The sequence below is a fragment of the Notechis scutatus genome, chromosome 10 (genome assembly GCF_049901735.1).
Source record: "Notechis scutatus isolate UNSWTSFEM ecotype Mainland chromosome 10, rNotScu1.2, whole genome shotgun sequence".
Classification (NCBI taxonomy): domain Eukaryota; kingdom Metazoa; phylum Chordata; class Lepidosauria; order Squamata; family Elapidae; genus Notechis; species Notechis scutatus.
Genome location: NC_142018.1, coordinates 2,243,737 through 2,268,941, shown reverse-complemented (window position 1 = coordinate 2,268,941; position 25,205 = coordinate 2,243,737). Strand labels below are relative to the sequence as shown.

The 25,205-nt window shown below is 40.9% G+C and overlaps 2 protein-coding genes across 7 annotated transcripts in view; both read right to left on the bottom strand.

Moving 5' to 3' along the window:
- Positions 1 to 465: 465 nt before the first annotated feature.
- The window catches only part of ARHGEF9 (Cdc42 guanine nucleotide exchange factor 9), a 262,693-nt gene continuing 237,953 nt past the window's right edge, over positions 466 to 25,205 (bottom strand). For 3 of the 6 annotated variants that reach the window (XM_087971957.1, XM_087971956.1, XM_087971958.1), the window contains 3 exons: positions 14,829 to 15,072; positions 12,685 to 12,753; positions 466 to 5,917 (listed from right to left, as the gene is read on the bottom strand). In XM_087971957.1, coding sequence (XP_087828083.1) covers positions 5,736 to 5,917; positions 12,685 to 12,753; positions 14,829 to 15,072 — 495 coding nt within the window. In that variant the 3' untranslated portion in view covers positions 466 to 5,735. The remainder of the gene's footprint in view (positions 5,918 to 12,684; positions 12,754 to 14,828; positions 15,073 to 25,205) is intronic. The other 3 variants (XM_087971959.1, XM_087971962.1, XM_087971961.1) reach the window with 1 other exon arrangement.
- The window catches only part of LOC148129729 (uncharacterized), a 131,267-nt gene continuing 120,889 nt past the window's right edge, over positions 14,828 to 25,205 (bottom strand). The window contains exon 8 of the mRNA XM_087971963.1: positions 14,828 to 15,072. The gene's annotated coding sequence lies outside the window, so the exon portion shown is untranslated. The remainder of the gene's footprint in view (positions 15,073 to 25,205) is intronic.

Sequence of the window (25,205 nt, the reverse complement as noted above, 5' to 3'; positions counted from 1 at the left end):
TTTATTGAGTTTTGCCCCATTTTATGACCTTTCTTGTCACAGTTGTTAAGTGAATCATTCCAGATATTAAGTGAATCTGGCTTCCCCATTGACTTTGTCAGAAGGTCACAAAAGGGGATCACATGACCCCCGGGGCACGTCATAAATATGAGTCAGTTCCCAAGGCTCTACATGTTGATCACATGGCCATGGGGATGTTGCAACAGTTGTAAATGTGAAAAATGGTCGTAAGTCACTTTTTCAGTGCTGTTGTAACTTCGAATGGTCACTAAATGAAACGTTTAGTCGAGGACTCCCTGCATTGCATCAATGCAATAGACATATAAAAGCACAAACGTCATTTCATCCCCGCCCTCTGAAATGATTCAACCCAGAAAATTCAGCCCCACCCTTTAGCCTCCATCCAATTCATAAAGACGCACACGCCTGGGCCACTGTACTGATTTTAGGAAGAAACGCTTGAGATGTCTTTTCAGGTCTTTTTATTTAACTCCATAAATATTTTTTTCATAAGGCTCAGTGTCTTTACAACACTTTTTTTTAAAACACTGTTTTGATTTGTTTTTGTTTTTTTTAATGCACACAATTCCGACATTTGTTTGACAGGGTCAAACAATCCAATAAAAAGAAAAGAATAGAACTGGCAACTGAGAATTAGCTGGTTTGCCGAAATCCTTTGCTTAGACAGGTAGAGCCTCCCCTGTAGAAAATGTCCAGCCCCAAATGAAGCATTTCCTCCCCTCCCCCGCTCGCATTCCCTGGCATATGTTCCTCCATTCCAAGTGCAACGACTGTTATGTCCCCAAAAGCTCATTCTTTATTCTTCTCCAGGAAAAAGAAAAGAGCCTGGTGGTGCCATGCAGAACTTACAATAGCTACTAAATATACATGTTCCCTGAAATGTAGCCGCGATGAAAAAGTAAGCATCAAAAGAGAACAAAATCAGAATCCCAAAGGATCACAAGTGTACTATCAATAACACTGAAAAGGACAGCTACTGTCCATCCAAAAACTGAAACAAATTTCAAATATATGGTTTTTCTCTTTGTTTGTTTTTTCTCTCTCTCCTCTATTTATTGTCTATTTACAACTGTTAGATGCACCTAGTTTTGGATTCTTGCTTTGTTTTTGTTTGCCTTAAATTTTCAGAGAACGGGGAAGTGGAGATCTCGAAAAGAAAATCTTGGTATCTGCAGTCAAGGGAAAACATCTCATCAGTCTACAGATGGAGGGTCACATCCCTGTATTTAAAGTGTCAAAATTCTTCCTTTCTGCTTAGACTGAGGTATCTCAGGCACAGCCAACGTCCTTCTTCAACAGATGCCTTCAGCTTCCTTTGGGCTTGGCACAGAAGTCAATGTTCAATCAACCTGCCCGAGTATCTCTCTCTCTCTTTCTCTCCCCTCCGTTGTCCCCTCCCCAAGTCCAATCAGATGTAGGCCTTCAAGGAAACAAGACGCTTCTGGTCCCAACAGGTCTCCTGGTCCAGAATGCTGGGTCATGGAGGACTCCAACCCATCACGGGGATTTATGGGGAATTAAGCTTCGGTTCTCATAGCACCTTGTGAGGGAAGGAGGTGTGTTCCTACCAGATGAGTTGGGGGAGGGGAGCACATGGACCCTTTTGCTCAGGAACAAATGCCAGCATCTCTCTTACCTTGCCCATGTGTCAGTCCAGCCCTTTCCCCTCCCTTGTCATTCACTTCCCCTTCGCTGCAAGTTTACAAAGAAGCTGCCGGTCAGACCATGTTTGTCTTGATTTATGATGGAACTAAGGAGGTGAACGATGGTGGTTTCCTTGTTTTTCCCCTAGGGTTGAATTTTTTAGGAAGCATCTTCTGATTAAAAAAATAATAATAAAATAAAAAATGCACTCTCTGAGGCATAAAACAGCAAATGAAAAGGCTTAACTTGGTTCTCCCCCCCCCCCAATAAACAAACAAGCAAAGAAGTAAGAAAGCAAAGGCGTCCATTGCATTCTTTCCAATTCCCTGGCATTTTCCCTCTTCTACTTCTTCTTTTCTCTCCTTCCCTCTCTGTCTCTCTTTTTCTCTGTTTGTAGCATGGTTACTAGTGCCGCTCTAGAAAGCCTTGGCAAGACCACACTTGGAATACTGCATCCAGTTCTGGTCACCCCAATACAACAAAGAAGTTGGAAAGAGTGCAGAGAAGAGTGACAAAAATGATTAGGGGGCCTGAAACAAAATCATATGAAGAACTGGATTGGGATTGAGATATGTCTAGTCTAGTGAAAAGAAAGAGTAGGGGTGATGAGATAGCAGTCTTCCAATACTTGAAGGGCTGCTACAAGGAAGAGGGAGGTCAACCTATTTTCCAAAGCACTCAAAAGGCAGGACAAGAATCAAAGGATGGAAAGTAACCAAGGAGAGAAGCAACTTAGAACTAAGGAGAAAATTCTTGACAGTGAGGACAATTAACCAGGGGAACAAATTGCCTTTGGAAATTGTGGGTACCCCAACAGTGGAGGCTTTTAAGAAGAGATTGGACAGCCATCAGAAATAGTATAGATCTCCTGCAAGAGCAGGGGTTGGACCTCTAAAGTCCTTTCCAACTCTGTTCTTGTTACTATTTACAGTAATGGAGGCTATTCCATTCTTAAAGTGTCTTCCCATCTCAACAGGTCAATGAATAAAGCAAAGGGAAGTCATAAAAATGGAGTTGTGGAAAACTCAGTGTGGGTCTGCCTTGTGTGTATTCTAAAAGCAGGACATAAAACGTTTGCCCCTTTATCATTTATCTGGCTGAGAAATCTATCCAAAATTTTGCTCTTGTTGGCATAAACACGAAATCAGCAGGAACCAGGGGATTCCTCTTGTTTAAAGAGGCAGCCAGGTTTTCCTGCTGCGCCTGAATATCCACAAAAGGAACCGTAACCATTCAGGAATGAAAAGAAGTGCGGTGACTTTGCTTTCATTCTTCAAAGGGTTTCCGTTAACAAAGTCAATTCAAGCTAAGCAAAGGAGACAAGAGCTTTGCTTAATGCAACCTCTGAGCATCTTCCTTCTCATTCTGTTTCCCCTAGTAACATTTTGGAAGCTAAAATGTATGATGGAATATTTTCTTAGCTGACAGAAACCAAGGAACAAACTCCAAAATAATACGACTGGCATCTCATCATCCATGTTAGCTTACAAAAGAGACATAAAAGGCAAATTCCACCTTAGCTCATTTAAAAATTTGGACAACTTGTTTTGATACATATTTAGGGAACTTGTGGGGGGTGTTTTAATTCACACAAACCACATTTTCAGTGGCCAGGATGCAGAAGGCAGCAAGAGAATGAAGCAAAGGGGACATAAAATGCCCCTTTATGTGTGGCGATCCCCTCATTTCCCTGGAAAACCATGAGAAATCTCACCACAAATTCTACCAGTGGGGCTCAGGGGGTCTCGAAGCAGGGAGTAACCTGATGCTCCCTGTCTAATTAAATGTGTTTAATGGAGATTAAACATCAGAAGGCAAGGCAAGAACCAATGGATGGAAACAACCTAGAACTAAGGAGATATTTCCTAACAATTAGAAAAATTAACCAGTGGAAGGGTTTACCTTCAGAAGTTTTGGGTTCTCCATCATGGGAGGTTTTTAAGAAGAGACTGGACAGGTGTTGGTCTGGAATGATATAGAGTCTCCTGCTTGAGCAGGGGGTTGGACTAGAAGACCTCCAAGGTCCCTTCCAACTCTGTTATTCTGAGATAGTGCAATATAATTGGGGCAATACAATGCTACTGGATCATTGGGAAATCACTCAAAAATAGACTGGAGAACCATTTGACTGGTATAAGGATGATGTAAGGCTCCTGCAAGAGGGGGTTGGACTTCCAGCCCTATGATTCTATGCATAAATAGATTTTCTAAAAAAAATAAAGTACATTCTAACAGGGCACAAAAATGGGACTGCGGGCAACTCCTCTCCCGACATATATTTTAGGATCTAAGAGTCCTGGAATGGGTGGGTTTATATTTGGGTAATTTTATCCATGTGGGCCACAGCAGGTGAGTTAAGAGGCAAAACTCTCAAGATTAGGGATTTCTTGGCAGTGTTGTCTGTTTGTTGAGCAATGGCTGCGACAACTCGCCATGGGACAAGAGTTACACTAGTATCGAAGAAATAGTCGAACAGAATCATTAAAGAAAGGATACCAAAAGAAGGACAAAATAAAGAAAGAAAGGATACCAAAAGAGGGACAAAATAAAATGTGAATGACAAAAAATAAAATGTTTTTTTTAAATTATTTCAAATAATTAAATTGAATTGTTGAGTTGTCCTGCAACGACTTGGCCTGATGAGTTGGCTGTGGCAAGTTGTCCCATTTCGACCCCCTCAATCTTCTAGTTCCTGGCATTTTGTGATCCGAAGGATGCTTGTGAAATGCATCCTTTGAAAAAAGGGGTTGGCTTTGTTCGGCTACATAGCATGAAACCTTCTTCCGTAATACTGCATGCCTTTCTGGAAAGGACAAGGTTTGAGATGATGGAGCCAGTGATCCCCAGACTATGAACTCGTTATTGCTGGCCTGTGGTGTGCTTGGATGTTGGCCACAATCTTAGGAGCACTGAAATGGGCCAACGGACCAGAATTCTGAGAATCCATTTGGCACTTAAGCTGGCATATGTGGACTTCCATACATTTTTTTTTTTGATTCTATGCAGGAAAAGATCTAAGCTTTTGCAATGAGCTCTACCAAAAAAGGGGAAAGAAATGGATCAAATCCCCAAAGAATGTGTAACTGAAATGGGGACAACTTAATTGGTTTGATTGGGAAATGGAGGAGTCCCACAGAAGGGGAGGTGATTGCAATTAAAAGGCTGCATCAGCAGCAGCCAAAGGCAAACTTTCTTGCATAATAAAATTCATATCATATCTCTTCCCACCCGCACTCTGATACAGTTGCCTGGGTGCTTCTGAGCTGCAATCCCGGTTTTTCACAGAATTTGCAGAGCCGAAGAACTGCAGAGATGGTGTTCTTCTACCAACCGCATTCAAAGCTACACAAGTATCAGTTGCACAGTACAAAGGAGCTTTGGATCAGAACCAAAGAATATGGGGGCACAAATTGCAGCTCATTCCAAACAACCAAATCGAGCCAATCCGGAACATTCATTGCTGGCGAGGTAGTTGCTCCAGCCAAGCTCTTTCCAGAGGAACAAGTGAGAATTTGATCCTTCTCTCCCTGGGTCTCTGACAGGCTCCATCCAGGGTGCTTGGAGAGGAAGGGATATAGGAGAGGAAGCGGTTTAAACACCCCTCCCTGCACCCAGATGCTTTTAGAAGAGCGTTTTTGTAAATGAAATCTCAAAACAAATATGCACCTCACTGGCCCTGGATGGAACCTGTCAAAGGCAGAGCACAAGGCAAATAGGAATCATTCTGGAACACCATTTCTGTAGCAAAACAATTTCAAGAACAAATTTTAACAACATTTCCAAGGATGCCAAAATAAAGTTACATGATTCAAAATACTTGGTGCTTCCTAAAATAATGCAGCAGATACTATTTTTCCCCCAAAACAAGTATAACAAAAATGTTTTTGGTCCTTCAAAATTTCATTCATATATCTATATATCTATATATATATGAAATATCATTCATATATATATATAATGTTAAGTTTCAACAGTGCTTCTCCAAAAAAGGTCCATCTATAAATATATTTTTATTCATTTTTTAATTTTTTTTAAACTTTATTTTAAAACTCTCCCCCTCACTCTATATATTATTTTTTGAATGGCGTTAACCTGCTGAAGTTTTGCCAGAAGGGTGACTGGCTACGCTTCGGTTCAGTGAACTCATAGACCTGCGGTTGGGCTATGCCGTCAGTTACCAAGTATTGTCCCTGATTTAGTGGCTCCTGGGGTGGTGGGTATGTCGGAGGAACGGATCGGGAGTAGCCGACACCTGGATGGGGAGGTGGAGAAGAAAGGAGAGGGAGGAGAAATGAGAAGTCCATCTTAATGCAAGGATTAAATGGAAGCACACATTCATCTTTCTCAACTTCCCCCAAAGTGGACATTAAGGGATGCAGTCGGACCTGGCACCATTACTTTCTCTCTTCCTGTTGGCAGTTCCTTGAAGAAGCCACAACCTTTCCCTGAATCTGAGTGTTGCTTTTGCAAAGAAATGCCAACCCAACCAAGATGTCCCTGCCAGGCTCAAAGCCCATTTTTGGACCCCCAACCTCCCACTAAATCTTGATGATGACTCACGGCCCCTCCAAAAGTTGCCAGTCTAATGTGACCAAGCTGGGGAATTAGTCAAGCAACTATGAAATACAGGTAGTCCTCAACTTATGATCACATCATAATGTCCAAAATTTTGTTGCTTAGCAAGACATTTCTTAAGTGAGTTTTGTCCCGTTTTACAACCTTTCTTGCCACAGTTGTTAAGTGTATCACTGCAGTGGTTAAGTTAGTAACACGGTTATTAAGTGAATCTGGCTACCCCGTTGATTTTTCTTGTCAGGTCACAAAAGGTGACCACATGGCCTCAGAATACTGCAACTGTCATAAATGTGAACCAGTTGCCAAGCTTTTTGCTCATGAGACCATAGGGATGCAGCAATGGTCATAAGTGTGAAAAGTAGTCATGTCCCTTTTTTTCAGTGTCATTGTAGCTTTGAATGGTCGCTAAACGAACTCTTATAGGACAAGAACTCTCTCTCCTATCCATGAAAATATTTGCAAATACCAATTATTATACGTTGAAATTAAATCCAAACTTGTTTTTGTCCTGACCACTTTGACCTCTTGGTTTCTGGTCCCATGGATTTCTGGGATGGTGGCCCCAAGCACACAACTTGGGTGTACTTTCATTTTGGTTCTCAGAAATTTCTCCTATGTTCAGGAAATCAGGGCACCGTTATGCAAGCAAAAGCCAGAATGGTTCTGAGGGTTTCCTGCTGAATTATAACCTTCATTAGCTGCCTTATAGAAAAACAGACCATTAACCAATAGCAACGAGTGTCTAAGGAACCTTGGGAAAGCTTTTGAGGGCCTGAGATTGAACTAACATTGTTTCATGTCAACTCTGTGCTCCCTGAGCTGTGGTCCTGGCCAGGACTAAATGAAGAACCAGCAAGCGTGGACAATAATAGAAGAGGTTGAACAAAATGAGAGAAAGCAGCCAAGTCAATCTGCTATGAAAACAGACACACCAAGCGCAGTTATGGGTAAGGGATAAACCTCATAAAACCATTCATGCTATAGCTCCAAAGGGAGCCATGTTCCCATGAAATGTGTATAAACAGATGCATAAATAACTTAATTTGTGTAAACAGATTACAGTACCGATAGAAGAAAACATTGGTAACTCAGGGTTGAACTCTGAGGTCCTTCGTGCTCTTTGGACTTTTTTTTTTTTTTTGCAGACGTTTCATTACCCAACTAGGTGACATCATCAGTGCTAGAAGGAAGTGGGGTTTCCTCTGTGTTGATATATATGAGTGGCTTGCCCTGCCAGTGTTTGTGGGAGTGGTCCTGATGGTTTCTTGATTAGGCTATTGTTTAAGTATGCAAACAAAATATAAACTTCACTTCCTTCTAGTGTTGTTGCCTGGTTGGGTAATGAAATGTCTGAAAAACAACCAAGTTTAGAGAGCTCCAAGGACCCCACAGATTTACAGTATGGGAAAATCTTTAAATGTTAAAGATTGTGTTAAAGTTTATTAATTCCAAAGCTTTGGAATTTTATTGTGTCAGAAATTATGGTTGTATTGAACATGGGATGTGGCTAAAAGGATCATATTGAAGAATTGGGAAAGGGATTATTTCAAGGTGTTAAGGAACAGTTGTCATATATCTGTCATTTTTCTATTTTGGAAAATACATTATTTTTACTAATCAAGTAATATGATGGTATATGGCAGAGATTTTGTGATATTTTACAATATTTTGTTCTGTAAATATTAATGTATTCATTAATCGATGACTGATAGTTGATAAATATAAAATATAAGGTAGATTTCCCCCCTCCATCTTCTTCCAGCTCTTCTCTTTTAGTTTGTATTTTTAATTTGTTTGGAGTTGTCTCTTCTTTTTTAAAGTTTAAACATTTTTGTCATTTGTGTAAATAAATAGAACATAGAATCATTGGGCTGGGACCTCAGAGGTCATCAAGTCCAACTTCTTGCAATAGGTTAAAAATATCCTGTTGAATTAGGCTAAAAAAAAACAATACCAAACCTCCGTAAGTTTTTCATTATGTCCCTAGAGTAGTTTGCCAGACACATTTGGAAAACAAAATGTCGACTGCATTGATAAGACTTTCTGCCTCCATTATGCAGATCATACATAGCCAGTTTGAAAAGTTGCCACTAATAAATCTTAATCCCTGGGAAATGTTCTAATCCCTATGAAAGCCACCCAAGATGTTGGCCACTACTTCCAGTGGTGGCACCTTCCATATATTATCTAATGCACTGAATCTATCCATCCTACCAGATCAGACAGGGTGAGCACCCTTCCCCTAAATATCTGATGGGATCTAGGAAGTGTGCCTTTTCTGGGGCAGCCTATAGGACCTTCTGCAGCCGGAACCTTGGCAGATCTCCACCCTCCTAAGCCTTCTGGTTTGAAGACCTGGTTTCCCCCCAAGTGCTGGGATAAGTTTGGATAACTGCACATTAAAAGGTTGACTTGACACCAAACGTCCCAAAGGTTCTTCTCCAAAGGTCAGTTGGAACGTTGTATTTTTCCCCTTGAAAACATTTCGCTTCTCACCCAAGAAGTTTCTCCAGGTCTTTGGGGTTTTTTCCTCCCAATATTTAAATTGCTTTAATTTTATACCCTTAAGCTGATTTTATACGTTCTTTTAACTTTTGATTGGGACCCGCTCAGAGTTGGTTAGAAGATGGGCAGCTGTATAAATGCTTTAAATCAGGGGAGGGGAACGATGGTCCTTTTATGACTTTTGGGCTTCAATTCCCAGAATTCCTGAGCCATCCTGGTTGAAGTCCACGAGTTCATTAAAGGGCCATCATCCCCCACTCCTACTTGAAATACCTGGATGCAGTGGGGAAGATCCTGACTTCATTGAGGGCATCTTGTTGGTTGTCGTGCTGGGTTAGTTTAGCCTTTCATCTAACCCAGGGGTGTCCAACCTTGGCAACTTTAAGACTTGTGGACTTCAACTCCCAGAGTTCCTCAGCCAGCTTTGCTGGCTGAGGAACTCTGGGAGTTGAAGTCCACAAGTCTTAAAGTTGCCAAGGTTGGACACCCTGGATCTAACCTATTCCTAGCATTTGTGCCCCTTCTTTAATTTCACTCGATTTATGCCACGTTTGAAGCAAACAGCTAAGCATTTCTGCCGACTGTAATTGTCAATTGCTCATCTCCCTCTGAATGCTCCAGAGAGAGGGGGTCTCTTTCCTCCTGAAACAAAAGTAGAAAATGAGGCTTTCAGGTTGGATCACCTCCCACCCTTCTTCTCTACCCCTTAATCTCGCTTTTTTTCTTTGTTCTTTCTTGCCTCCAGAACTGTGACACCAGAAACTAAACAAACAGGGAAAAAATGTTTCCTTCTCCAGGAGGCAAAAGAAATCTTTGTGAAGAATTCTTTTAAGGGATGAAATGGAAAATTACCGGTAGGAAAACAAATCCCACAGGAACAAAGGCCTTGCTGGAGCTTAAGTTCAAACGCTGCTGTATTTTTAATTTAGAGGTTTTTGCAGACAAAGGTGCAAATTAACAGAATTGCGGACTGAGCTGGGTGAGGTGGCAGGGCTGCTCTCAGCTCCTTTGTAATTTCATTGTTAGTCCATGAGCTAGATCAAGACTTATTCTCAGCTTTGGGCATGATTTTATGGAAACATAGCAAATTGACCACAGAAAAAGACCCATCCCTCCATCAAGTCTGCCCTTTGAGGTTTTTGTTTGTTTATATTTTCTTTTTAACTTATTTAGGTTTTAATTAATTAATTAATTTTATTATTTTTATACTTGTGTTATTTATGTACAGCTGCAGGCTTCCAATGTTGAGAAAGCCTGACGTAGAATGACAGATCTTTCTCCTTTGAGAGAGTGCAGGGTTGGGACTTGTAAAGTGAAGCTCTTGTGCGGCTGCACCACTCTGGTTTGTAAACAATTTCCTGACCATGAGAACAATTAATCAGTGAAGAAGGCGCTGGCCTCCCAGAGCTGAGGGTGCCCCGTCATCAGGCAACGCATGTCCGGGGAGGTATGAGGGCTCCTGCCTTGGGCAGAGGGTTGGACTAGAAGACCTCAACAGTTCCCTCCAAGCTATGATTTTATGAAACAGAGATTCCCCCAAAATTCAGTTACGGAATCTGCCTGCCCGTGCAACTCTATAGAATAGGAAGCATTTCTTGTTCCATTGCAATTTTTATGGGGATCTGCTATGGAGATTGTATATACAGGTAGTCCTCAACTTATGACCACAAAACCCAAAGTTTCTGTTGCTAAATGAGACATTTGTTAAGTGAGTTTTCTCCATTTTATGACTTTTCTTGCCACAGTTGTTCAGTGAATCACTGCAGGTGTTAAGTTAGTAACGCTGTTGTTGAGTGAATCGGGCTTCCTCATTGACTTCGCTTGTCAGAAGATCGTAAAAGGGGATCATGTGACCTCCAGGACTCTGCAACCGTCATAAATGTGAGTCAGTTGCCAAGTGTCTGAAAATTTTGATCCCCTGACCATGGGGATGTAGAAATGGCCGTAAATGTGAAAAATCCCTATTTTCAGTGCTGCTGTAACTTTGAACAGTCACTAAATGAACTGCTGTAAGTTGGAGACCATCTATATTACCCCTGCTATGAAGTCTCCGAAGGTGGACAGAATAGTGCAGACATCCTTAAGCTACCAATTTTTTATGGCTGCAATGAAAACACATCAACAGTTAGTGCAAATACGATAAATTGGCCAGCCTGGACTAATGTGATTAATTAATTTCTTCTTTCTGGCTTTATTTTCTTTGATACGCTGATCTTTGCTCATCATCATATATTTGATTTGTCTTTAATCACTTCCATATTCATGATTCAATTCCAAAAATAGCTACTTGACTTTATGCCACTGAATTCACTGAAATTGAAAAGGCAAGAATGGCTTTTCTGAAAGGCAATTCCCAATTCTGCAAAGACAGCCAAGGCTGCATAAAGAAGGGATGGGAAAATGGGGGTGATAAGAATCAATTAATTTATATTCAAAGAAGCTCGGTTCAATAAGACCCCACCATTTTCCAAGGGGTCCACAGAGAGATTGAGATAATCAGAGAGCAATTGCTAAATTAAGCAGATAAATGCAATTAAGTACTCAATATTTCTCTGGATGAAGGTGTAAAACAGCCTTACTTATCTGATGCCCTTGAGAAGATAGGAACTCTACCTCCCATCAGTCTCAGCTAGCCTATCATTTGCAAGATTTACAAAGATCAAGAGGATTGTTGCCCATTATGTCTGGAGAGCAGGGTATTGTAGAAAACTGATTTGAAGTCAACTGGCAGCTTGAATTGTGTTGGGCCGTTTAAATTACATTAGGCAAAATCTGAATATGAACTGTCTTCTCATACATGAGATGCTTTTGTGTCTTCTTAATCTATTTTTTTAATCTTACACCACTGCAGAAATGTGTTCACTTGAGGGCCATAGAAGATTTCTGTGGTATTTTGAAGCCTGCAATCCAGAACTGGAAGGTTTCATGGGGCTTAAGAGGTAAAGTAAATACCTGGAGACCTTAAGGTACCAATATTCCCTTTCAACTTCCACTCCCCAAATCAAAAAATGATTAAACATCTTGGTGCCATTTGGCCTGATCCATTTATCCACCCTTTTTCCTAAGCTCCAACTGATTCGAAGCAGCAGGAAACCATATCATAGCCACAAGTAAGAGTAGCCAAGTTATGGCACAATTTGATTAATTGTTGACCAGACCAGAAATAATTTAGTCCCAATTTGCTAGCCCAACCACCTAGAGAGACAAAGACAGAAAGACAATTAGATGGTGTATGGCTGATGGATAACCTTGCCAGATCTTAGAACTGGAGGGTTATTTAATGGAGGCAGCTTTGCTTGTTTGCAAAAGATTGTAGATTCTCCCATTGAAATGGATCAAGTAGCTGCCTGATCTCATGCTGGGAGCTTGTGGGAGATATAGCAGTTGTCCAATTCTCACAAATGCTGAGTTTGACTGTTAGTCATCTGCTCTGCTGTACGGCAGCTTCTGATGGCTTTACCTGTCCTGCCGGAGGCATCTGGCATCTCTTCTCCTGTGTTTCTCATGAAATAAGCAATTGTCCAATAGACAATTCAGTCTATTTGTTCACTTGTGGATTTACATCCTGCCTTTGGGACAGGAAGGCGGGCACTCCCTCCTCCCATTTCCCCCCACAATATCAAGGTCTAGGAAGTCGGCTGCTCTGAGAGAGGGTCGCCATGGCTGAGGGAAGACTAGAAAATTAGATTATCCCTCTCTTAGTCCAACACTTTCATCACCATACCAAGCTGGCTCTCGGGCTTAAGTGAGATGGAAATTCTGGGCCCGACTGCCATCATAACCTGAGGACTACCTGTAGGCGCTAAAAGGTGCACAGATGAAAGGACAGGACAGGAAAAGGGAGGCGGCACTGAGGGGGAGGAAGAGAAGGGCAAAGATGAGGCTGTCAGCCGGCCGGCTGCCGTCCGCTCACTGCCCACCACACACAGAGGGAATTACCTTTCTGTTTACTGACTTTTCTGACAGTCATGGCTGCTTGTCGTTTCTGGTTCTCAGAAATTTCAAAGCCTGGAGAGGAAAGAGGAGGGGGGAAGAGAGAGTGAACACTCTGCAGAAACATAGTCCCTCTTCTCCACCTGGATTTCCTGAAGGCTTAAAGAGGTAGATTAATCCAACAGACCTGATTATGCCCTCATTGATCTCTCCTTACTTTTCTTTTTTCTCTGCTTCCATTTTCTCCTTCCTACTCTTTGTTCCTTTCTCCCTCTCTTCCTCCCTCCCTCCCTCCCTTCCTTCCTCTCTCTCTCCCTTCCTCCCTCTCTCCCCCCTCTCTTTTCATTCCTCATGCTAGTTTTTCCTCATGCATTTTGTACACACAGTTTTTTATGCGCTCTTCCCCTGTACGCTGATCCGTATGCCCATTTGTATAAACAGCCACATTGTTTGCAAGTCAACCTTTTTCATAAAAAAACCCCTTCTTGTTCCACAGTTTTGGTGTGGGGTTTTTTTTCCCCTTCTGGTGCACCACCTGTTAGTACCTATATGCTTCCTAGGCATGCTTTTGATCTGTGTGCTGTTGCGCATAATTGAATTTTGCCATTAGTGCAATAAGTGCAAGAACACCACCCTCTGCTCCTAGAGTCATTTCACCCACTCACTCTTCTCCATAATTTATAGAGCACATTCTCCTTTGTCAAATGACATGAGATATCACCAGTTCATGTACTGGTTTGTAAATTGCAAAGTGGATACCTTTTTATGAAAATGCAAACCAACAGAATTTTCTTCCAGCCAGTCAGTCAGCTTGATGCATACACACTCCTTGATTAGACAACCAGCTCCATTTTCTGAAGTGCTTGCCAGTCTACATGTGACACACATGACTGCTGCTTCCAACCACTGGCTCCTTTGGACCAGTTGGGGCTAAACTCTTAAGATTTCCCATGAATGATGGCTGGGAATCTGGGGACCCCCGTCATACCTGGAAAATCTACATTGGGAAATTAAAGAGACAATACCTTCCTATCCCTTGAAGGACATCAAGCAAAACCTTGATACTCTCTTCAAAGCCTCCTTGCTCCACTCTGCCTTACAGTCAGTTATGTTGCTCCTTTGAAGGCAGCACGAGATTTTCTTTGACTGGAGCCCGTGGTTTTCTATGTGGGAGCAAAAGTAGGCTTTTCTGTATGAGGAGCCATGGTGGCTCCATGGTTAGAATGCAGGATTGCAGGCTGGCTCTGCCCACTACCAGGAGTTCGATTTTGACAGGCTCACAGTTGACTCAGCCTTCCATCCTCCTGAGGTCAGTCAAATGAGGACCCAGATTGTTGGGGGCAAGAGGCTGATTCTGTAATCTGCTTAGAGAGGGCTGTAAAGCACTATGAAGTGGTATATAAATCTACGTGCTATTGCTATTGCAGGCTAACTCTGCCCACAACCTGGAGTTTGATCCCAATGAACTGAAGGTTGATTCAGCCTTCCATCCTTCCGAGGTTGGTAAAATGAAGACCCAGATTATTGAGGACAATACTTTGACATTGTAAAGCACTATGGGGTAGTATATACATCTAAGTGCTATTGCTGTTGCTATCATGCAAGGAAAAACACATGGTTGTAGTTTCCCATTGCAAGAATGGATAATAGGAAAGAGATGGTGCAACCTGTTGGTTCTTCTTTTCAGGAGATTCCAGATGGATTTGGAAGCCAATGGACAAATGGAGCAATAGGAGGCCAACATTCAATATCTAACCAGGAGGGAAGAAGGGTTCCGAATCTCTGTTTATTTAAAGTATGGTATATCATGCATGGACTAACAATGCATGTTGACATTTTCCCCATATTAGTAAAACACAATAAGATATAAATGTTAAAAAGCTCTATGTTCAGATACCAATGTTTGGCCATCTAACCATTGAAATGCAGCATCATTTATATTTTTAAAAAAACCAGCTACTGGGCCCGATATATGCCCTCAGTTTACAGCTGGTCACGATGTGATCTACTGTTTGAGGTGGGTTCCCGCAGTCACACTGAAGGGGGGATGCTAGGCCCTGTTTATACAGGGGGTCCTAGCAGATGTTGTGTGAGGTGCAAATCCTATTCCTGAGCTCTAAGACCCACCTGCTTAGAACCTCATGTCTTACCTATCTTCTCATCTTCTTGCACCATCTTTCGCTCCTCGCGGAAAGCTCTGAGCCACCTCAATTTCTCTTCCAGCTTCTTGGCAAAAAACAAATGCATTTCCTCAGTCTCCTTATTATGTAGCTTGAAAGCATTCTTCATGCTCACATTGAAGTCATCGTCCCGTCCATCTTCAATATCCAAAACTTCATAGCGGTCCATATCAATCCGTCCTTTGTAGTACAAGATGTCTCTTCTTATCAGATCCTGCAGGAAAACAAACATTACCGGGACAGCCATTCAAAACTGTGTCATGTTTAAAACTCTGATTTCATCTCCTCGGGAGAAATGAACACAATCGCTGGAATGCAAAGGCCATTCATTAAGATGGCTAGAAAGAACCAACCCTGGATGGAACCTCTCAACTTTGATGCTGTGGAATGAGATGGAACTCTAGCACACCCAAGATCTCTTGCGGATGAATACTGACTGGAAGTTTCTCTCTGAAATGCAGCAAGAAGCCTAGAAATCCATTTGCCAGGGAGAAGTTCTCCCCACACAGTTAGCAAACAGACAGCATTTCCGTTGCAGTTTTAAGCAAGAGGAGAGGGTTTCGGTCTTTTTATCTCCCTAGTCCATAGATCTACTAAAAACAGAAATATGTCAAATAAATAAGAGAAATATCTCTGGTCTCCCATATATGCTGGACGATGTGGGCAAAGAGAATGATGGAGACCACCAATCAAGGAGAATGTCATGGCTGCACCTGTCCTATCCAAGCTTCATGAGCTGGCAGCCTCACTTTATTACTGGGGACGGGGGTGGGGTGGAGAGAGGGAAGGATTGGAATGCAAGGAAGATGGGGGGAGCCCAACTGCACCATCCTTCCTTCCTTCCTTCCTTCCTTCCTTCCTTCCTTCCTTCCTTCCTTCCTTCCTTCCTTCCTTCCTTCCTTCCTTCCTTCCTTGATTTGATTTGTCAATTGCTTACAAGATAATAGGTATAAGTAAAAACATAGTTATGAATATATGAAATGGGTACATATAAGACAAATAAAAGAAACAATAGGACAGGGATGGTAGGCACATTGGTGCGCTTATGTACGCCCCCTCTTAGGAAAGGCGTAAGGTCAATAGTAGACAGTCTAAGGTTAAAGTTTTTGGGGTTTGGGGAAGAAACCACAGAGTCAGGTAGAGTATTCCAGACATTGACCACTCTGTTGCTGAAGTCATATTTCCTGCAATCAAGTTTGGTGCGATTAACCTTGAGTTTGTTTTAACCTTGAGTTTGTATCTATTGTGTGCTTGTATCTCTGTGTTGTTATGGTTGAAGCTGAAGTATTCATTGACAGGTAGGACATTGCAATGTATGATTTTATATACTATACTTAGATCGGACTGAAGATGGCATAATTCAAGGTTTTCTAGGTCTAGAATTTCAAGTCTGGTGGCATAAGGTATTCTGCAACGAGTAGAGGAGTGGAGAACTTTCTGTGAAATATTTCTGGACTTTCTCAATTGTGTTAATATCAGATACGTAATGTGGGTTCCAGACTGATGAGCTGTATTCAAGTATTGGTCTAGCAAATGGTTTGTATGCTCTAGTTAGTACTGTGATATTCCCAGAGAAAAGCTACGTAGGATTAGGTTAAGAACTCTTAATACCTTTTTGGCTATGTAGTTACAGTGGGCCTCTAGCACTTAGATTATTTGAGATGAGTACCTTGTGAGAAGCTTCAGCCAGCCAAGGTCAACTATTGATATGCAGAGCTGGTAACAATGAACCTGTTTCCTAAACAATATACAAGCACCAAATTGGACAGTTACAGATAACTTGGGGGGGGGGGCTGGTGTTGGGCGGGAGAGGAAAATTTACTTTGTATTGTTTGCAGATTCAGCTTACACTATTTCTGTACACACTTAAGCTTCAGTAAAGTTATACTCTTGGCAAAAACAAATGGAGTCTTTCTTTGGTAGATGACTGGGTGGGGCAGCTTGTAGATTAGTAAACCATGCCTCCTTTCAACTTGCCTTAGCCTTAGCTAACACACGTTTCTTCTATTCTAGCAGTGTTTTACGAGAGAAGTCATAAAGAAATATTTGGCTTCCTGGTGCTGAACTCACAATTCCTCAAGCACGATAGAGTTGAAGATTCTGGTCATATCTTTGTCACGTTTGGGGGAAAAAAGACACTGTTAAGAAAAGTGTCAGATTGAAATATGAAATGTTTGCAGTAGAAATTAGAAATAAAAACTGAGCAAACATCACAATTTCAAAGCCAGTTGCACAGCAGAGGCTTCAGCCATGACTAATTTTATGTAAGTTTACTTAAACAGAGGCTCATTTGGAACAGCTGGTGCTAGACCTATTTTTAAAAATAATTTTAAAAAGGTAAAGTTATCTGAGCAGCTGACATAGGGGTACAGCAGATGGTCCCCTGATCTAGGTGAGTCCCAGTTGGCTGAACATGTAGTCAACTGACTTAATCATATATTTAAGGAATGAGTCAGGAGAGAAAAGGAGGAGAGAGAAGAAAAAGGGGAGAGAAGAAGAAAAAGGAAGAGGGGGAAGAATGGAAGGAAGGAAGGGTAGGAGGAGGGGAGAGAGAGTTAGTTAAAAGTTAGTTTTATGGTCAAGGCAAGGAGAACATAAACTGAAGCAAGATTCTGTAGAGTTTTTAATGCAATTATAGTGACAACCAAAGGACCAGGGTAGGGACCTTCTAGATTATCTGCTGTTGCTGAAAAGACATTTCTATCATCAATTACTCTTGACTATGTCTCATGGAGCTTCAGGGGAGTCCAATTGTTCTCACTGTTGGGAAATTTCTCCTTAGTTCTAGGTTGCTTCTCTCCTTGATTAATTTCCATCCATTCTTTCTTGTCTTGCCTTCTGGTGCTTTAGAAAAGAGGTTGACCTTCCTCATCTTTGTAGGAGCCCCTCAAATATTGGAACACTGCCATCATGTCTTCCCTGGTTCTTTTTTTTCACCAGGCTAGCCATACTCAACTTCTGCCACCATTCTTCATACATTTTAGCCGCAATCATCTTTGTTGCTCTGTTTTTAATCATCTTTGTTGGCCTTCTCTGCACTCTTTTATCTTTACATCTTTACATCTTATTATTTTACAAGTATTTCCTATATTGCACACATAAATGCTATTTAAATAATACCCACAATAGAAGATTGGATTATAAACTTGATGCAACACACACCATTTTGTGGCAAAGTTGATTAAGCTCTGATAGATAAAGATAGAAAAGATACAGATTTTTTTAAAAAGATTAGAAAACGTACATGGACTTTTTGTTGAAAGAAGATAAGATAGAACTGATTATTTGGTCTAGTCTAAAAAAAAGAAGAAGAATTATGGGCAACATGATAGCAGTATTCCAGTATTTGAGGGGCTGCCACAAAGAAGAGGGGGTCGAATTATTCTCCAAAGCACCAGAGGGTAGGACAAGAAACAATGGTTGGAAACTAACCAAAGAGAGAAGCAACCTGGAATTGAGGAGAAACTTCCTAATAGTGAGGACAATTAACCAGTGTAGAACGGCTTGCCTTCAGAAATCATGGGAGCTCCATCACTGGAAGTTTTTAAGAGGAGACTGGACAGTCACTTGTGTGAGATGGTATAGGTTGTCCTGTTTGAGCAGAAGACCTCCAAGGTCCCTTCCAGATTCTATTCTATTCTATTCTATTCTATTCTATTCTATTCTATTCTATTCTATTCTATTCTATTCTATTCTATTATTCTATTCTATTCTATTCTATTCATGGGCTCTATTCTTGGGTCCTCCAAGAATAGAGGGAAAGGTAGAAATCAAAATTCTATATTTTCTTTCCTTAAAAGTACTATTTAAATAATACTTGTAACTTTATTGTTTAGCAGTCAATAGGCCATAATCAAAATACAGAATGTAAAACACAAACATTAATAAAACCATATATAAAAATGGAATAAAATAAATTAAATTTAAAAAAAATGCAAAACATTTATGTGTCATTTCAACAGTTTATCCCAATCAGACCCACATATGTGCCATTTAAATACACTTCTGAATCAATTTAGTATTCAAAACTTTGGGGTGCACTTTTCTTTTCTATTCTGATACTTTTAATGCCAAGAGCTGCACCAGATCTCTCAAAAACTAGCCACATCTGATGGATACCTCAGTTCCAACCCAACCCTTCATTTGAGATGAGCATATCTGCTAGCATCTTAATCAGCAGTGGCAGGACCAACAACACATATCAGCATATTAGAGGACATGGCTTAAAATGGAGTGGCAAGGAAGAATTGGGTGTAGCTGATGCTTCAACTTTATGAACAGCTTAGGGGGGATGATTGCTGCTGAAAACAATTTTTAGTAAGCCAGGCTTATATTTTATATTTTAGCAAGCCACAATATAAAAAAGATGTAGACACTCTTGTTTGTGCCTAGAGTCTCTGTGAGTAGGGGGTTATATAACTTTTCTAAATAAAATAAAAATTAAAAATAAAAATATCTAGTCTAATGAAAACAAGGACTCGTGGTGACATGATAGCAGCGTTCCAATATTTGAGGGGGTCAACCTATTCTCTAAAGCACCTGAAGGCAGGACAAGAAACAATAGATGGAAACTAATCAAGGAGAGAACAACCTAGAACTAAGAGAAATTTCCCAACAATGAAAGCAATCAACCAATAGCTTGTCTTCAGCAATTGTGTATGCTCCATCATTGGAGAAGAGATTGAACAGCCATTTGTCTGAAATGATAAAGGGTTTCCTGCTTGAGGAGAAGGATGGACCAGAATCTCTAAGGTCCCTTCCAACTTTGTTATTCTATTTTTTGGTCTATGATCAAATGGGGGAACTCTCCAACGTGCTGAAGCATGGAGGACCATGAAGAGGTGCCTTAAGTTGTATTTCTGTTTCAGCCTGTATCCTTCTGCATCTATCAATCCAAAACTGATATTCTAACTTCCTTCATTTCTTGTTTAAACTGCTCTGCAAAGTTACTGTCCGTATTTATTGGTGCCAAATTTTGCTGTTATTAAAAAGGAAACTGTTCTCCTACAAGAACAATTTCAGAAAGCAGATATTCTCTAGGAATATTATTATAGGCTGGCATCTCTGCCCTCTTTTGTTCTATTTCTTTCCCTTTCCCTTTATTTCAGGTCAAAGGTCCTGGAAATAATTTGGAGAAAGAGGACTGCTGGAATGATTAATCAGAAATCATATCCTGCTTTGCATTAAAAACTGAGTTACTTTAGAAAAGCTGCTGTCTATGGAGAGTAGGACTTCGGCCTTGATTGCTTAAATCAAGTTCTACTTCATTCCAATTTCTCTCCCTAATAATGAAAATTTAATCTGAAGCTTAATCAACTTTGCCACATGCTCTTGAAAGGTATTACCTGATCAAAGCTTGCCTGCAGACTTAAAAAAAGGGGGAAAAAGGAAAAGTGAGTGTGTGTTTTGTGGTGATAGTCTTAACATAAAATTAATCTTACACAATTGCATATATCATATCTCAGCAAGAAAAAGTTAGACAATCCTAAAACTGAAAGGGGCCCTTCAGGACACACAGTCCAACCCCCATTCAGTGCAGAAATCCAAATAAAAATGTCCTGATCAATGGCTGTCCAAGTCCTGTGAGAATTCATCCAACAACATCGGTGTCAACCACTTGGCCAGGAAACTGGTTCTGCTATGAAGCTATCCTTTTGCATTCCATTTTGGGGTCACTGCATTTCACTTAGATCAGAGGAAATGAATAGAATAGAATAGAATAGAATAGAATAGAATAGAATAGAATAGAATAGAATAGAATAGAATAGAATAGAATAGAATAGAATAGAATAGAATTATTGGCCAAGTGTGATTGGACACACAAGGAATTTGTCTTGGTGTAAATGCTCTCAGTATACATAAAGAAAAGGTACATTCATTAAGAATCAAGAATCATAACGTACAAAGTAGACAGGGCAAAGATTTAAGAGCAGAACAAGAGTTACTACGAATTAAAAATAATTTTAACTCAACTAAGTCTACTCAAAATAGTACGAGAGAAAATTGAACAAGAGTTCAGTATGGTGGAAGGGTGACAGCACTTGGATCCATAGCTGGAAGAGCCAACTTCTTCAGTTGCAGACGTTGAGCAAGTGATTTTTGGGGCAGGCAATATTTTTTAGTATTATTATTATTATATTTTTATCCCACCTTTGTTACTTTATAAATAACTCAAGGTAGTGAACATGCAAAATGCTTGTTCTCCTTCTGAAATTTTCTGCACAACAACCCTGTGAGCAGTTGAGCTGAGAAAGTGTGATTGGCCCAAAGTCACCCACCTGGCTTTCATGCCTAAGGTGGGACTAGAACTCCATCTCCTGGCTTCTAGTCTAGACCAAAGTGGCTCTCTTAGTCCAAATTAGCTTACAGGACTTGTTGTAAGAAAAAATAGGAAGAAATAGCACTATGTCTACCATCTTCAACTTCTCAATGAAGGACAGACATAAATCCAAATAAATAACTAAATAAATACTATAAATGACAAGGGGGGGAAAGTTCCAGAGTGAACTATGCCTGTCATGGTGTATCTATCTAGTCAAAACCCTTATCAACTTCCTGTTAGGTTCCAAGCCTATCAATAACTTCAGCCCTTAAGCCTAGAAAGCAAAGTGATATTTTTTTCAGGGCATTGAAATCTGGATTGTCTTCATCGAGCAACAGTTAGTATTCTACATCAGTGATCCCCAACCTTTCTTATGCCGCGGCCCGGTATCCCCAACCTTTTTTATGCCGCGGCCCGGTACCGGCATTAGCTGGGCGCCGCCATCTTTTTGATGAAAAGTGCTTCCGGTGAGCTTTCTACCGAAAGCTCAGGGGCATCAGAAAAGCTCACCAGAAAGCTCACCGAGCACTTTTCATCAAAAAGATGGCGGCGCCCAGCAAACCAGCGACCCGGTAGGACTTGTTCCACGGACCGGTACCGGTCCACGGACCGGTGGTTGGGGACCCTGTTCTACATAATACATCCTGCTCTGTTTGGATTTTGGTTTCAGTTTGACCCACTTTGTGGGATTCTTCTTTTAGAAGGATCTAAATCAGATCTGAAGCCTTACACCTAGCAGCATTTTCCATTCCATGTGAGATGCAAAAGGATCTGACAGTGTTTTAACATAATTTTTCAAGGATCTTGGTGTTGGAAGGAAGATTAAAAGGAACCAACAACAATGGGGAAATCCAGTTGCATCCTCTTATCAGAATCAGATGTTCGAGAGAGTGGAATTGCTATATTGCTATTTATTACTAGAAGGGAAAACATTAAAGGACAATTGACTTAGGTTTCCTCTAAACAGATCTAATAAGGTGATAATAATGGGGTAAGTGGTCCATTAACTACCAGCATTTATGCTCAGTTTGCTGTGAGCAAAGCGGTACAAAGGAAGCTGCTGTTATCTTTGGCAGTCCAAATAAAAACAAGAAGGAGTACACTACCAGCAAAGAGAATCTCTATAGCTCAGAGATGAACTGTGTGGTCTTTGGTGCAACTGATGATATTACCTAGTTGGGTAATGAAATGCCTGCAAGAAAACAACCAAGCCAGAGAGCCACAGGACATCACAGTTCTTTTCCTTTCCCTTATTCCTGTAAACCCCTTTCCCTCCTAGCACTGATGATGTTATCTAGTTGGATAATGAAATGCCAGCAAGAAAACAACCAAGTTCAGGAAGCACCAAGCACAATATCCTCCACATGAACCACACTGCTTGCATCTCAAGGCTGGCCAACTATCTGAGTGTAACTAGCAGTTCTAAGGCTGCAGAAGCTCTGCAAACTTCCCCAAACTTGCATGTAATTTCTAACAAAACAGAAAAGGAAAAGAATTAAGAACATACCAATAAAGGAGAATGTTTTGTAGCTTAGGGTTGAAATGAGGGTTTTTTTCTGCTCTGAGTATGAACTGGGCTACTATATGCATTGCATTTATATGGCTCCTGGTTATGTGTAGCTCTTTTAGTTGTTAATTAGGGTGTTGATGTCTGGCTATTAAGTGATTGTTTTCTTCTGCTGCCACACCCTATTTGGCAGGTGATAAATCAGCACTCCTATTGACTGACAAAGAGCCCATTTCCCAGGCTTCAATCATCTCTGGCTATTTTTGTCCCTGCTCAGCCAACAACCATAGTAGCTGTCTGTGAAATTGAATGTTGCAATTTGCGGCTACGAATGAGTTCTGGATGAATTTGTCTCAATGAGGACTAATTTGTGCATTATCCCCAACAGACCAGCTGGTGGGTTACAAAATGACATAAAGATCTATACTACAAGTTGGCTTCCTAATCTTAACCCTTTACAGAAGGGTCCTTCAAGTATATTCCCCATTTTTTTCTGTAATACAGTAGTGTAGGAAGTTAGCACCCACCCCCTCTCCTAGAAAAATGAAATATCCTGGGAAATATTAAAAAGGCAGAATATTTCCCCGAAAAAGAGTAGAAACTCAGAAGCAGAAATTCACCTCAGAGAGGCAGAAACTCAGCCTCCCACCTTTGCTAATGGGCTATTAAGGCTTCGGTCAGAGTATTTTACATCATAAAGGCTTCTACCCATCTCACCACCTGGCCTGGGAAGATTGCATCAGCCAGCACTCAGGTGAAGCCATGTGGTCCAGACTACAAAGCCTACAAAGTTAGCTAAGACCCCCGCCCCGGGAGTCTGACAGCCAATGGGATACATTTCTTGCAGAGGAACAGGAAATACTAAGGTGGGGCCCAACAGAGGGTATATAAGGCTCTCTCAGCATCTTGGCCGTCCCTTCTCTTTTCACCTTGAAGCATGTGATCATCCTTTTCACTTTGGAGCTCCAAGCCATGTGGTCCTGTCCACCATTAAGCCATCTTTCCAAACAGCCTCCATGTTTCCAGTGTCCTTTTCCCCACTTGGAACTGAACCCAGAAGGATAATTCTTCCAACAGGAGCATGACTATAAATGCATTAATATGTCAAAATAGCACTATAGCATATTTCTAATACTGTTGGAAATATTAGAAATATAATACTTGTACATAATATAGTAGTGCTACATCTCTAATACTCAGCTCCATACCAAATTATATTGCATGATATGTACCTGCAAATATTTTTTTATTTTATTGATGTTATTATTTAATTTATGTCCAGCTTTTTCTGTTTACAGTGTGTAAAGGCTTCAAGGTAGCTTTTTTGGGGAGAGGGTGGGTTTGCAGATGATTCCTCCTCCTTGCAGAATTCTGTGGAGGAATTCAACTGGAGGGAAGACTCACAAAGATGCCGATTTCTTTTTCTGAACAACGCAGACAAGAAAGCCCTTTTATTTCACACAAAGAACCCTGCAGAAAAGGAGCTAAGGAGTAAGGAGAAAAGACAGCAAAGATTTTTTCAGCTGCCCTTTTCTCCTTTCTAAAAGCGATGAGGGACTCCATAGTCTTTTCCCTTTTTTATCCCAACTTCTAGAAAAACACAAACTCACCCAGAAAGCATGCCCCCGAAGGCAACTGGGAAAGCTGCCTTTTCTTCTCTGAGTGATCATAGGTGCTACTGATAACCACGTTCACAGACTAATACAGCTTCCCTTCCTGTCTCAAGTAAATCAGGAACAGCTATGGAATAACTGGGGGCCTCTTTTAGTCCTGACACCCTCTCTCAATCAGATGGGAGTCTTATGTTCCTGTTCCAAAACCATTTCAGAGACAAAATCTGTTCTTGGCTTATGTTCTGATCTCCAACTTCTTGGCATCAATGAAAGCTGTCAAGCAATGTGATGCATTTAGAGATTTATTTATTGGTTTGAGGAATCAGCTGACCATCCGAAAATGTCAAACATTACACTCAATTTTGATCCAGTACAAACTTGACATTGCAAGTCACAGTGTCAAACATCTAACAGCCAATGGAAGTATGTTAGAGAGTTGCCTGGTGTTTTGCTCTGCAGTCACAGAATCGAGCGGTTTGCAACCAATCTGGCTTCCCATGCTCCATTATTTATTAGGCTCCTTCCCATCTTTATTGTTTTTTAATAAACTAACTCTAGGGGGGGAAAATATCTAATACTCCTTCTTCCTCTAATTTTCCATACAACAACCTTGTGAGGTGAGAGAGAGTGAATGGCCCAAAGCATGGGGCTGGCTTTCATGCTTAAGGCAGGACTAGAACTCACTGTCTCCTGGTGGTTGGTCCAATGTCACACAACCTACTTTTATGGCTAAGGCAGGACTAGAACTCACAATTTCTGGTTTCTGAGCCACCACCTTAAACCACTTCATTTATTTATTTATTTGATTTATTTGATTTGTCAATTGCTTACAGGATAATAGGTATAAGTACATATAAACATGAGTAAGAATACAGGAAATAGGTACAAATAAATGGGGACAATAA